The following is a 13,757-nucleotide window of genomic DNA, read 5'->3' on the forward strand; positions in this document are numbered from 1 at the left end:
TTCCAAGAGAAGAGTTGTCCAGGAGGTTGGTGGGAATTGTGTCAGTTAGGAATGACCAGATTTTCTAGGAATAGCTTGGTGGGAATTGTTTGGGAATGACCAGGATTTCCAGGAATACTTTTGAGTCATTTTGGTGCTTTCTCCAAGAGAACAGTTGTCCAGGAGGTGGGTGGGAATTAGGTTCAAGAACAACCAGGGTTTCTAGGAATAGTTTGGTGGGAACTGTTTGGGAACAACCAGGATTTCTAGGAATGGTTTGGTTGGAACTGGGTTCAAGAACAACCAGGATTTCTCAGAACAGTTTGGTGGGAACTGTATGGGAACAACCAGGATTTCTAGGAACAGTTTGGTGGGAACTGTTTGGGAACAACCAGGATTTCTAGGGACAGTTTGGTGGGAACTGTTTGGGAACAACCAGGATTTTTAGGAACAGTTTGATGGGGACTGTTTGGAAACAACCAGGATTTCTAGGAACAGTTTGATGGGGACTGTTTAGGAATAACCAGGATTTCTCAGAACGGTTTGGTGGGAACTGTATGGGAACAACCAGGATTTCTGGGAACAGTTTGGTGGGAACTGTTTGGGAACAACCAGGATTTCTGGGAACAGTTTGGTGGGAACTGCATGGGAACGACCAGGATTTCTACGAACAGGTTGGTGGGAACTGTATGGGAACGACCAGGATTTCTACGAACAGGTTGGTGGGAATTGTCTGGGAACAACCAGGATTTCTAGGAACAGTTTGGTGGGAACTGTTTGGGAACAACCAGGATTTCTAGGAACATTTGGCAGGAGTGGTTTGGGAGCAACCAGGATTTCTAGGCGCATTTTGGTGGGAACTGTTTGTGAACGACCAGGATTTCCAGGAACAGTTTGTCGGGATCTGTTTGGCACCGCGGAGCGTTTGCCATTGGACTCCATCCGCGAAAGGCCGCGGGGCCTGGATTTCCCCTGGATTCGGGATGCACCCCTGGAAGCAGAGCCCCTACCTGGGTCAGGTAGTAGACGTGGGTGTGGGGCACGGCCTGCAGGGTGTTGACGGCGCCGCGGAAGGTGTAGATCTGCTGGTGAGGGTCTCCCACCAGGATGATCCCGCACGTCTGGGACAGCACCACGTCCACGATGGCTGCGGGAAAACACCGGGAAAACACCGGGAGCATCACGGAGTCTAAACAAGCCAGGGCTCGGTCCTAACCTTACACCCGGGTTTAAGTTGAATTGTGCTGTTTCTCGGGAAAACCCTCTGGGAATGCCGGAGCTCCGCTCACCTGGAGTGCAATCCTGGGCTTCGTCCACGAAAACGGCGTCGTATCCCGACAGCTTGGGCTTGCTGAGCTGCCACAGCTTCAGGTATCCTGAGGGGAAAACACAGGGATGGCAGGGAAAAGGGAATTTCCTCAGCAGAAACCCCCATGATCCTCCAAATAAAGCACTTTTTTCCTTGGTTTTTTCGTTGTTTTTTTTTAATGTTTCTGGCCCTTAAAATAAATCCTTTTTTCCCTTTTTTTTTTTATTTTATTTTTTATTTTGTTTTTTTTATGTTTCTGGTCCTTAAAATAAATCCTTTTTTCCCTTTTTTTTTTTTATTTTATTTTTTGTTTTCTTTTTTTTTTTAATGTTTCTGGTCCTTAAAATAATTCCTGTTTCCCATTTTTTTCTTTTTTTTTTTTTTTCTTTTTTTTTCATGTTTCTGGCCCTTAAAATAAATCCTTTTTTCCCTTTTTTTTTAATTTTATTTTTTTTCCTTTTTTTTTAATATTTCTGGCCTGTAAAATAAATCCCTTTTCCCCTGTTTTTTTGTTTTCATTTTTTGGTTTTTTTCCATGTTTCTGGCCTTTAAAATAAATCCCTTTTCCCCTTTTTTTTTAGTTTTATTTTTTCTTCTTTTTTAATATTTTTAGCCCCTAAAATAAATCCCTTTTCTCCCTTTTTTTCCACATGTTTCTGGCCCTTAAAATAAATCCCTTTGTCCCCTTTTGTGGTTTTGGGGTTTTTTTTGCATTTCTGGCCCTTAAAATAAATCCCTTTTTCCCTTTTGTTTTGTTTCATTTTTTTCTTTTTTTAATATTTCTGGCCCTTAAAATAAATGCCATTTTCCCTTTCTTTTCATGTTTCTGGCCCTTAAAGTAAATCCTCTTTTCCCCCCTCTTTTTTATGTTTTCATTTTATTTTTTTTAAATGTTTCTGACTCTTAAAATAAATCCCCTTTTCCCTTTCTTTTTATTTTCTTTTTTTCCTTTTTTAAGATGTTTCTGACCATTAAGATAAATTCCTTTTTGTCTTTTTTTTTTTTTCTTTTTAATGTTTCTGGTCCTTAAAATAAATCCCTTTTTACCTTTTGTTTTGTTTTGGTTTTTTTTTCCTAATGCTTCTGACCCTTAAAATAAATCCTTTTTTCCATTTTTTTTTTTTCTTTTTTTTTTTTAATGTTTCTGGCCCTTCAAATAAATCTCCTTTCCCCTTTTTTTTTTATTTTCTTTTTTTCCTTTGTTTTCATGTTTCCAACCCTTAAAATAAATCCCTTTTCCCCTTTTTTTTTTCATGTTTCTGGCCCTTAAAATAAATCCCTTCTTCCCTTTTTTTTCTTTTTTTTTTTTAAATATTTCTGGCCCCTAAAATAAAAACTTTTTCCCCCTCTTTTTTTTTGTTTTCATTTTTTTTTTTTTAATGTTTCTGTCTCTTAAAATAATTGCCATTTTCCCTTTTTTTTGTTTTGGTTTTTTTTTTTCTTTTTTTAATATTTCTGGCCCTTAAAATAAATCCCTTTTTACCTTTTTTCCTAATGTTTCTGGCCCTTAAAATAAACCCCTTTTCCTGTGGTTTTTTTTGTTTTGTTTTGTTTTTTAGTTTTATTTATTTATTTATTTTTAAATGTTTCTGACCCTTAAAATAAACACCATTTTCCCTTTTTTTTTTTTCAACTTCCAGCTGATTTCCAGACCTCAACATGGAATATCTTTCCAACCTGCACGTATTTATGATGGAATACCTTTAAAATCTCCCCATATTTGTCCTGGTAGAAGCACAAATTCATTCATTTTATAAAACTTTATGGATGAAAAATCCAGAGTGATATTCCCTGCTGAGTCAGGGGCAGGAGAAAAGAGATTTTTTTTAATCCTTTTTGATGTTCAGCCAGAAATAGAAACCATAAATCCACTTATTTTCCCACCCCAGCTCTTGGTATTATATTCTTTATAATACAAGAATTTATATTTTTCTTCTCTTTTACCATCACAAGTCATCTTGTATCTCTTCTCCACGTCCCCATCCAGCTTTTTCATGTTGTGCCATATTTCCTTGGCCTCTTCCACGTTGATCTGCAGAGGGAAAAAACACAGGGATAATTTGGATAAATTGCTCTGAGCAGACAAATATTCCAAACACGGGAGATTTTCTCTGAAGTCTTTTGGGGTTTTGATCTAAAATTACCTAAAAAGATGTTTATTTTCCTTATTTTTATATATATAAAGAAAATAAATATATAAAAATATGTAAAATTATAAATAATAAATAAAATATAAATAGAAATACCATATATATTATATATCTAAAAATATAACTATATAATAATATATATAATATATAAAATACAGTATAATATATAATAGGTAATGTGTAATATTATATAATATGTAATATATGTAACATTATATAATATAAAATACACAATATAAAACATACAAATTATATATTGCATAATATATAATATTAATATAACAATAATATAAAATATAAATATATAATACATATAAATAATAAATAAAAATAAATTTACATATAAATATATATATCACTGTTCAGGTACTGGTATAAATATAACATTAATGTTTTATTTATATTGTATTTATTCATCATATAGAATATATATTTATTTGCTTATAAAATCTTAATATAATACGATTATCAAAATCTAAACAGAATCTAAGTAGAATCGAAACAAAATAGAATCCAAACAAAATCCAAACAAAATCCAAACAAAATCCAAACAAAATCCAAACAAAATCCAAACAAAATCCAAACAAAATCCAAACAAAATCCAAACAAAATCCAAATAGAATCTAAACAAAATCTAAATAGAATCTAAACAAAATATAAGTAGAATCTAATTAAAATCCAAATAAAATCTAAACAATCTAAATAGAATCTAAACAGAATCTAAGTAAAATCTAATTAAAATATAAATAGAATATAAATAAAAATATAATATTAAATAAACTACAAATAAACTACAAATAAACTACAAATAAACTACAAATAAACTACAAATAAACTACAAATAAACTACAAATAAACTACAAATAAACTACAAATAAACTACAAATAAACTACAAATAAACTACAAATAAACTACAAATAAACTACAAATAAACTACAAATAAACTACAAATAAACTACAAATAAACTACAAATAAACTACAAATAAACTACAAATAAACTACAAATAAACTACAAATAAACTACAAATAAACTACAAATAAACTACAAATAAACTACAAATAAACTACAAATAAACTACAAATAAACTACAAATAAAACACAAAGAGAAGAAACACCTGCCCTGGGCAGAGCCAGGGATAAAATCCTGCCTCAAACCAGTTCCTCAAACCGGGAGAACGGGCCCTACAACCTCCTGTTCCTAAATCTGTTATCCCGGAGGTGTTCTTGTCGCTCCTGACGGGCTCGGTCTTGGAATCCTATCCCGGAGCAGCTGGAATCGGCTCCACAGGACATGCGGAAGCTTCCGGCAGCTTCTAAGAGAAGCCACCCACACATCTATCAAACACCAGCCCCAGAATTCCACCCTGATCCCAAAATCTCACCCTGTTTTCCGTGGGGTTGATGAGCCTCCTGTCCCCGTGGGTGTTTTTGAACCACACGGGCACCTGCTCCTCACAAATCTCCTCACAAATCTCCTCCTCACTCCTGATGGGCCTGGCCTTGGCCAGCGGCAGGAATCCCGTCCTGGAGCAGCTGGAATTGGCTCCATGGGACAGGGGCAAGCTTCCGGCACCTTCCAGCAGAAGCCGCCCACACATCTACCAAACCCCAGCCACAGAATTCCAGCCTGATCCCAAAATCTCACCCTCTTTTCCGCAGGACTGACGAGCCTCCTGTCCCCGTGGGTGTTTTTGAACCACACGGGCACCTGCTCCTCACAGATCTCCCCCTCACTCCTGACAGGCTCAGCCTTGGAATCCCATCCCGGAGCAGCTGGAATTGCCTCCACGGGACAGGGGAAGCTTTCGGCAGCTTACAAAAGAGCTCTCCCGCTACCAAACCCCAGCCTGATCCCAAAAACTCACCCTCTTTTCCATGGGGCCTCCTGTCCCCATGGGTGTTTTTGAACCACACGGGCACCTGCTCCTCACAAATCTCCTCCTCACTCCTGATGGGCTCGGCCTTGGAATCCCACCCCAGAGCAGCTGGAATCGGCTCCACGGGACAGGGGGAAGCTTCCGGCAGCTTCCAAGAGAAGCCACTCCTGCTACCAAACCCCAGCCCCAGAATCCCACTCCGATCCCAAAAATTCACCCTCTTTTCCGCAGGACTGACGAGCCTCCTGTCCCCGTGGGTGTTTTTGAACCACACGGGCACCTGCTCCTCACAAATCTCCTCACAAATCTCCTCCTCACTCCTGATGGGTCTGGCCTTGGCCAGCGGCAGGAATCCCGTCCTGGAGTAGCTGGAATTGGCTCCATGGGACAGGGGGAAGCTTCCAGCACCTTCCAGCAGAAGCTGCCCACACATCTACCAAACCCCAGCCACAGAATTCCAGCCTGATCCCAAAATCTCACCCTCTTTTCCGCAGGACTGACGAGCCTCCTGTCCCCATGGCTGTTTCTGAACCACACGGGCACCTGCTCCTCACAAATCTCCCCCTCACTCCTGATGGGCTCGGCCTTGGAATCCTGTCCAGGAGCAGCTGGAATTGGCTCCACAGGACATGGGAAGCTTCCGGCAGCTTCCAAGAGAGCTCCCCCACTACCAAACCCCAGCCTGATCCCAAAATCTCACCCTCTTTTCCGCGGGGCTGACGAGCCTCCAGTCCCCGTGGGTGTTTTTGAACCACACGGGCACGTGCTCCTCACAGATCTCCTCGTCCGAGGAGGCGAAGAAGCTCTCCAGGGTCTGGGAGACGGTTTTCCCCCTCACGAACAGGGCCTGGCCCTCGCGGTTCCGCAGGAGGCAGCTGACGGAGAACACGGACATCTTGGAGAAGTTCAGCTTCCCTCGCTCTTTGTAGCTGGGGAAAAAAACCCAAAAAATGAGGTGTTAAAAGGTGCAGGGAAACCTCCCGTGGCACGACAGCACCTCACAATCCCGGGTTTGTAACCCCGGTTTGGACTAATGGCGGAATATCTCTAAGATTTGCACATTTTTAAATGGAATCTCTTGAAAATCTGCACAAATTTGCAATGGAATGCCTTTCAAATCTGCACATATTTGCAATGGAATGTCTTTCAAATCTGCACATATTTGCAATGGAATATCTGTAAAATTTGCACCTATTTGTAATGAAATATCTCTACAATCTGCACCTATTTGCAATGAAATACCTTTAAAATCTGAATATCTTTAAAATCTGGACATATTTGTAATGGAATTTCTGTAAAATTTGCACCTATTTGCAATGAAATACCTTTAAAATCTGCACATATTTGCAAAGAAACATCTTTAAAATCTGCACATATTTGCAATGAAATACCTTTAAAATCTGAATACATTTATAATCTGCACATATTTGCAATGGAGTATCTTTAAAATCTGCACATATCTGTAATGAAATATCTGTAAAATCTGCAGGTATTTGTAATGGAATATCTGTAAAATTTGCACCTATTTGTAATGAAATATCTCTACAATCTGCACCTATTTGCAATGAAATACCTTTAAAATCTGCACACATTTGCAAAGAAATACCTTTAAAATCTGCACACATTTGCAAGGGAATATCTTTAAAATCTGCACATATTTGCAAAGAAATACCTTTAAAATCTGCACACATTTGCAATGGAATAACTTTAAAATCTAAATATCTTTAAAATATGGACATATTTGTAATGGAATATCTGTAAAATTTGCACCTATTTGCAATTAAATACCTTTAAAATCTGCACCTATTTGCAATAAAGTATCTTTAAAATCTGCACTTATTTGTAACGGAATGCCTTTAAAATCTGCATATCTTTAAAATCTGCATTTATTTGTAATGGAATATCTTTAAAATCTAAATATCTTTTAAATCTGCACACATTTGCAATGAAATACCTTTAAAGTCTGCACCTATTTGCAATGAAATACCTTTAAAATCTGCACCTATTTGCAATGGAATATCTTTAAAATTTTGCATATTTTAATGGAATATCTTTAAGATATTAAATACCTTTAAATGGAATATCTTTAAGATATTAAATACCTTTTAAGATATTAAAGGTATTTAAGATATTAAGGTATTTAAGATATTAAATACCTTTAAAATCTGAACACCTTTAAAATCTGCACCTCCATGCAATGGAATATCTTTAAAATCTGAATATCTTTAAAATCTGCACCTATTTGTAATGGAATACCTGTAAAATCTGCACATATTTTTCACGGAATATCTTTAAAATCTGCACTTATTTGCAAAGAAATATCTTTAAAATCTGCACTTATTTTAATGGAATATCTTTATAACCTGAATATCTTTAAAATATGGACATATTTTAATGGAATATCTTTAAAATCCACAGATATTTTAATGGAATATCTTCATAATCCAAATATCTTTAAAATCTGCACATATCCGTCCTGGTGGAATCCCAAACTTGCTAATTTTATACATTTTATTGAGGGGAAAAAAAACCAAAAAAAAAATAAAATGGAGCCAGAGGGATATTCCCAGTATTCACCCCTGCCAGGTAACGGGAATTCCCTCTTTTTTTCCAGCTCTGCACTTGAAACGTGGCACAATGGGACAGGAATTGGATCATTAAAATAACTCAGACAAAGGAAATTATTCCCCTGTTGGAGAAAAGCAATGTTTGGAAAGGTTTTCCCACTGACACGGGAACGGGAAAAAAAGGAATTCCCGGTGGAATTTTATCTCCCTGGGAATTGCCCCCTTTGGCTCCTTGACCCCAAACCAGGGAAATGAGGGTTTTCCCGTGGATCCTCAAACCCCTGGAGCATCCAACTGGATACCCATAAATCCCAACTCCCAGCCTGGCTCGGAGCAGGTGAAATAATTCCCCCCCCTTTCCCTCAGATCCCCGGGGGTTTAATTCCAACCGATTTTTCCCGCCGCGTCTTTTTCTCGGGATCTAAAAATCCCAACTCACCGCTTCCCGACGCTCCCGAACGCCAGGGAGTGGAAAGTCTTGCAGGTGACATTCCTGGGAAAGGCCCTTTTCCCCTTCTCCGCCACGGCTTTGTTGAAGGCCACGTAAAGGAAGTTCAGCTCCGGGAATTTCTCCGCGTACTTGGCCAAGGTCGAGGTTTTCCCCGTGCCTGGAGAAGGGAAGGAAGCAGAGGAGGAGGATTCCAGAGTCGGGAATGTTGGTGCCTAACGGAGCGAATCGGGTTTAAAAAATTCCAATCTGTGGCCTAAAAAGTTTTTAAAAAAAAAAAAAAGGGGGGGAAAATAGAATGGAAGGTTCTAGGGTTGGGTTGGGATAGGTTGGATAAGGATGGGGCGGATCCCTCGGGAATTCCCGCCACGGGCAAAACGGGCTCGACTACAGGGAATTAATTTAATTTATTGGCAATTAAATCAGCAGAAGGAAACGAGGAATAAAAGCTAAAGCCTAAAACACCTTCTCCTCATCCCTCCCCTCTTCCCAGGCTTCGCTTCACTCCTGATTTCAGGGAATCAGGGAATCATTTAGGTTGGAAAATGGATTGGCTCCAGCGTGGATCCCTTTTTTCCATGGGGTCAGTCCTTCAGGAACAGCCTGCTCCAGTATGGATCCCTGTTTTCCATAGGGTCAGTCCTTCAGGAACTGCTCCAGCACAGATCCCTGTTTTCCATGGGGTCAGTCCTTCAGAAACAGGTTGCTCCAGTATGGATCCCTGTTTCCCATGGGGTCAGTCCTTCAGGAACTGCTCCAGCACAGATCCCTGTTTCCTATGGGGTCAGTCCTTCAGGAATTGCTCCAGCATAGATCCCTGTTTTCCATGGGGTCAGTCCTTCAGGAACACGCTGCTCCAGCACAGATCCCTGTTTTCCATGGGGTCAGTCCTTCAGGAACTGGCTGCTCCAGCACAGATCCCTGTTTTCCATGGGGTCAGTCCTTCAGGAACTGCTCCAGCACAGATCCCTGTTTTCCATGGGGTCAGTCCTTCAGGAACTGCTCCAGCACAGATCCCTGTTTTCCACGGGGTCAGTCCTTCAGGAACTGCTCCAGCACAGATCCCTGTTTTCCATGGGGTCAGTCCTTCAGGAACTGTTCCAGCACAGATCCCTGTTTTCCATAGCGTCAGTTCTTCAGGAACCATTCCAATGAGGGTCCCTTTTTTCCACAGGGTCAGGTCTTCAGGAACTACTCCAGTATGGATCCCTGTTTTCCATGGGATCAGTCCTTCAGGAACAAGATGCTCCACCGTGGATCCCTGTTTTCCACAGGGTCAGTCCTTCAGGAACTGCTCCAGCACAGATCCCTGTTTCCCATGGGGTCAGTCCTTCAGGAACTGCTCCAGAGTAGATCCCATTTTTCCCACGGGATGCAGGAAAATCCCTGCTCCAGCCCCTGGAATCTCTCCTCTTCCACCCTCCCTGCCCTCAGGACCTGCAGGGCCCTTCTCCCACATATTCCCACTCCTCTCTCCCCTGTTTTTGTTCCCATTTTTGGGGGGCTTTTCCTTTCCATTTGTTATCCCAGAGGGAAGGGCCAGACTGAGGTTCTCCCCTTCATTTTTCCCACAGAATTTTGGGATCTTACCTGCAAATGCCATAATTTTCACTATCTGCCCAGGTTCAATCCTGTGATTCAAAATCCTCTGCTGCTCGTGGGTCAGTTTGACCTCGTCCCAACTGTGGAAAAAATGGGGAAAAAACAACAATAAATGGATGGAAAAGGAATTAAAGAAAATAAATCCGCCCAGACAACTCCATTAACGAGGAAATTGGGTTATTGATCCCATCCCAGGAGCGGGAATTTGGCACTGGAGCAACCTGGTTCTTGGGGAAAAAGGAGAAAAGCAGGGAATAAGAGAATATTGGAGTAAAAATAAAGAGTAAAACTCTTATTAACAAAGAATCCAGAAGAATTTGGAAGCTGGAAATCCCAAATCCCAGTCTGGTTCGAAGAATCCAAAAGGTCACGTGGAAAAAGGTCTTCCCAAATTAAAATTAATTAAGTAAAATTAATTTGGCAGCCTGGCTCCTTAAGCTTATTAAAAACCACCAGCTTTATCTCGGCCAGGGATGGAGTCACAGCATTCCCATTCCGTAGGAAAGGATAAGGAATAAATGAGTCAATCCAGGGGAAATGCAGCGGGAAGGGATCCAAGCCTGGATCTCCACAGGCCAGGGAAGGGTTTCATTCCTTGTTGTCCTTCTTTTCTAGGCAGCAAGTAGCAAAAAATATTGATATTTAACATATAGATCAAGAAATTTTTATCTATATATCCATGTATAGATATATAAATTACATATAATTATAAATTATATCATGTCTAAAATTAAAATAGATATAAATATAAATATATCAATATAGAGAATATTTATTAATATATAAAATAAATATAAAGTATATACTTTAATATATATAATATATAATATAAAATATATAACATAATATAATATATTGTATAATATATATTATATTATATCCATGGATATATAATATATATTATATTATATCTATGTATATATAATATATATTATATAATATCTATGTCCTTCTTTTCTAGGCAGTAAGTAGTAAAAAATATTAATATTTAACATATAGATCAATAACCATATAATATATATAATATATAATATCATACATAAATAATATATATTATATTACATATATGTATAATATGATATGTATTATATTATATATATGTATATATAAAATATATTATATTATATATATGACCTTCTTTTCTAGGCAGCAAGTAGCAAAAAATATTAATATTTAACATATAGATCAGTACATTTTTATCTCTCTCTCTCTCTATGTATAAATATATAAATTACATATAATTATAAATTATATTATGTCTAAAATTAAGAGAAATAAAAATATCAATATATATAACATTTATTAATATATAAAATAAATATAAAGTATATCATTTAATATATATAATGCAATATAATATATAAAATATATTATATAATATTATGTATTATATAAAATATTTTATATTATATCTATGTATATATAATATATATTATATTATACATATGTCCTTCTTTTCTAGGCAGCAAGTAGAAAAATATTAATATTTAACATATAGATCAATAAATTTTTCTCTCTATATATATGTATAAATATATAAATTACATATAATTATAAATTATATCATGTCTAAAACTAAAAGAGATATAAATATATCAATATATATAATAAATATATATTAATATATGAAGTATAAAGCATAATATATAATATATACAATATAATACATAGAATGTAATATAATATATAATATAATATATAATGTATTGTAATGTAATATATAATATATATATATTGTAATGTAATATAATATATAATATAATACATATAATAGAATGCAATGTAATATAATACACATAAAATAATGTAATATTATATATATAATATAATACATATAATATAATGTAATATAATATAAAGATGATATAATAAAATAAATATTAAAAATAATAATAAAAAGAAACAAAAATATAAATGATATCCAAGCAAGCAAATAAATCCATGTTAGTATTAACACTTCTCTGGCACGATCTGAAAACCAGGAGTGGAACCAATATCCCAGTTCCTTGTTTCTTTCCTGGTGCTCAAAAAGGAAAATCCACATTTTTTTGGGCTGTGGGAGCATCAGCAACAACCCAACCCCTGCTTGGGCTGCCTGAACTTCGTGTCTTGAAATTCCAGCAGGGACTTCCCTCCTTCCAGAGCTCCTTATCCATAGGGAAAGGGGTGATCTGGGAGGGTGTTTTGGGGGGATTTGGACTCTGTGAACGCACAGAACTGTGTTCCACCGATCCGTGAGGTGGAGCCAGGCTGGGAGAGCTGGGAATGTTCATCCTGGAGAAGGGAAGGCTCCAGGGAGAGCTGAGAGCCCCTTGCAGGGCCTAAAGGGGCTCCAGGAGAGCTGGAGAGGGACTGGGGACAAGGGATGGAGGGACAGGACACAGGGAATGGCTTCCCACTGCCAGAGGGCAGGGTTAGGTGGGATATTGGGAAGGAATTGCTGGCTGGGAGGGTGGGGAGGGGCTGGAATGGATTTCCCAGAGAAGCTGTGGCTGCCCCTGGATCCCTGGAAGTGTCCAAGGGCAGGTTGGAGCAACCTGGGATAGTGGAAGGTGTCCCTGCTCATGGCAGGGGTGGCACTGCAGGTTTTTAAGGTCCCTTCCCACCCAGACAATCCTGGGATTCCATGATTCTGGATCCCTCTGCTCTGGAGCCAGGTTGGGAGAGCTGGGAATGTTCCCCTGGAGAAGAGAAGGCTCCAGGGAGAGCTGAGAGCCCCTTGCAGGGCCTGAAGGGGCTCCAGGAGAGCTGGAGAGGGATTTGGGACAAGGGATGGACAGGACACAGGGAATGGCTTCCCAGTGCCAGAGGGCAGGGTCAGATGGGATACTGGGAAGGAATTCCTGGCTGGGAGGGTGGGGAGGGGTTGGAATGGATTTCCCAGAGCAGCTGTGGCTGCCCCTGGATCCCTGGAAGTGTCCAAGGCCGGGTTGGAGCAACCTGGGATAGTGGGAGGTGTCTCTACCTACAGCAGGGGTTTGGAATTAGTTTATCCTTAAGGTCCCTTCCAAACCATTCCATGATTCCATGACAGACCCCTCAGTGAATTTAAACTCAGTCTGTGCCCGGCAATCCGATTTTTCCGGATTTAAGGCCCCAGATTCTGCTTTTCCTCTGGGAATTCAGGGGGCAAGGAGCAGGATAAGGAGTTGCACTGTCCCCGACGTTCCCTGGAGCGCTCAGCATTCCCTCAGGACCCCGGGGAACCGCTTGGATCACCCGGAAAAGCCTCACCTGGACCACAAGTCCTGCCTGCAGCGCGAAGCCAAGGTTTCCTCTTCCACGTTCCCAACGGTTCCAGAGGAGTTTTCCATCAGGTACAAGCAGTAGAAGACGTTGTAATGGATCCTGGGAGAGAGGAGAAACCAGAAGCTACCACTGGAAATCCACAAAAAACAAAGGAAACCTCTTAAAAATCCACCAATGCCTCAGATAATTCCAGTGGAAAGCCTGGAGCGCTCAGGGAGCTGCAGGAGATCATGGATAATTAGATAATTAATGATTAATATTAAAATAAAGCGCTAATTGGGCCTTGAAAAGTCCCTGCACGGGCACCAGGGGAGGGAGGAGACGCAGCAGGGAAGGGGGTTGGAAGGAAAGCTCCTGGATTTGAGGGAGCACAAAGAATGGGAATTGTTTCACCGGCTGTGAGCCAGGCTGGGATTTGGGATTTCTGGGTTCCAAACTCTTCTGGATTCTTCAAGCCAGGCTGGGATTGGGGATTTCTGGGTTCCAAATTACTTTGGATTCTTCAAGTCAGGCTGGGATTTGGGATTTCTGGGTTCCAAACTCTTCTGGATTCTTCCAGCCAGGCTGGGATTT

The 13,757-nt window shown here is 39.3% G+C and overlaps 1 protein-coding gene across 3 annotated transcripts in view; it reads right to left on the reverse strand.

Annotated features, from left to right (window-relative positions):
• Window positions 1-13,757, reverse strand: part of FBH1 (F-box DNA helicase 1) — a 42,373-nt gene that overhangs the window by 15,524 nt on the left and 13,092 nt on the right. For all 3 annotated transcript variants that reach the window (XR_004356996.1, XM_032687268.1, XM_032687267.1), the window contains 7 exons: window positions 13,170-13,283; window positions 9,924-10,015; window positions 8,325-8,493; window positions 6,019-6,247; window positions 3,233-3,320; window positions 1,269-1,355; window positions 990-1,126 (listed from right to left, as the gene is read on the reverse strand). Coding sequence is in view for 2 of the 3 variants with exons in the window: in XM_032687268.1 (XP_032543159.1) it covers window positions 990-1,126; window positions 1,269-1,355; window positions 3,233-3,320; window positions 6,019-6,247; window positions 8,325-8,493; window positions 9,924-10,015; window positions 13,170-13,283 (916 nt within the window). In the remaining variant the exon portion in view is untranslated. The remainder of the gene's footprint in view (window positions 1-989; window positions 1,127-1,268; window positions 1,356-3,232; window positions 3,321-6,018; window positions 6,248-8,324; window positions 8,494-9,923; window positions 10,016-13,169; window positions 13,284-13,757) is intronic.

Source organism: Chiroxiphia lanceolata, chromosome 5 (genome assembly GCF_009829145.1).
Source record: "Chiroxiphia lanceolata isolate bChiLan1 chromosome 5, bChiLan1.pri, whole genome shotgun sequence".
Taxonomy (NCBI): domain Eukaryota; kingdom Metazoa; phylum Chordata; class Aves; order Passeriformes; family Pipridae; genus Chiroxiphia; species Chiroxiphia lanceolata.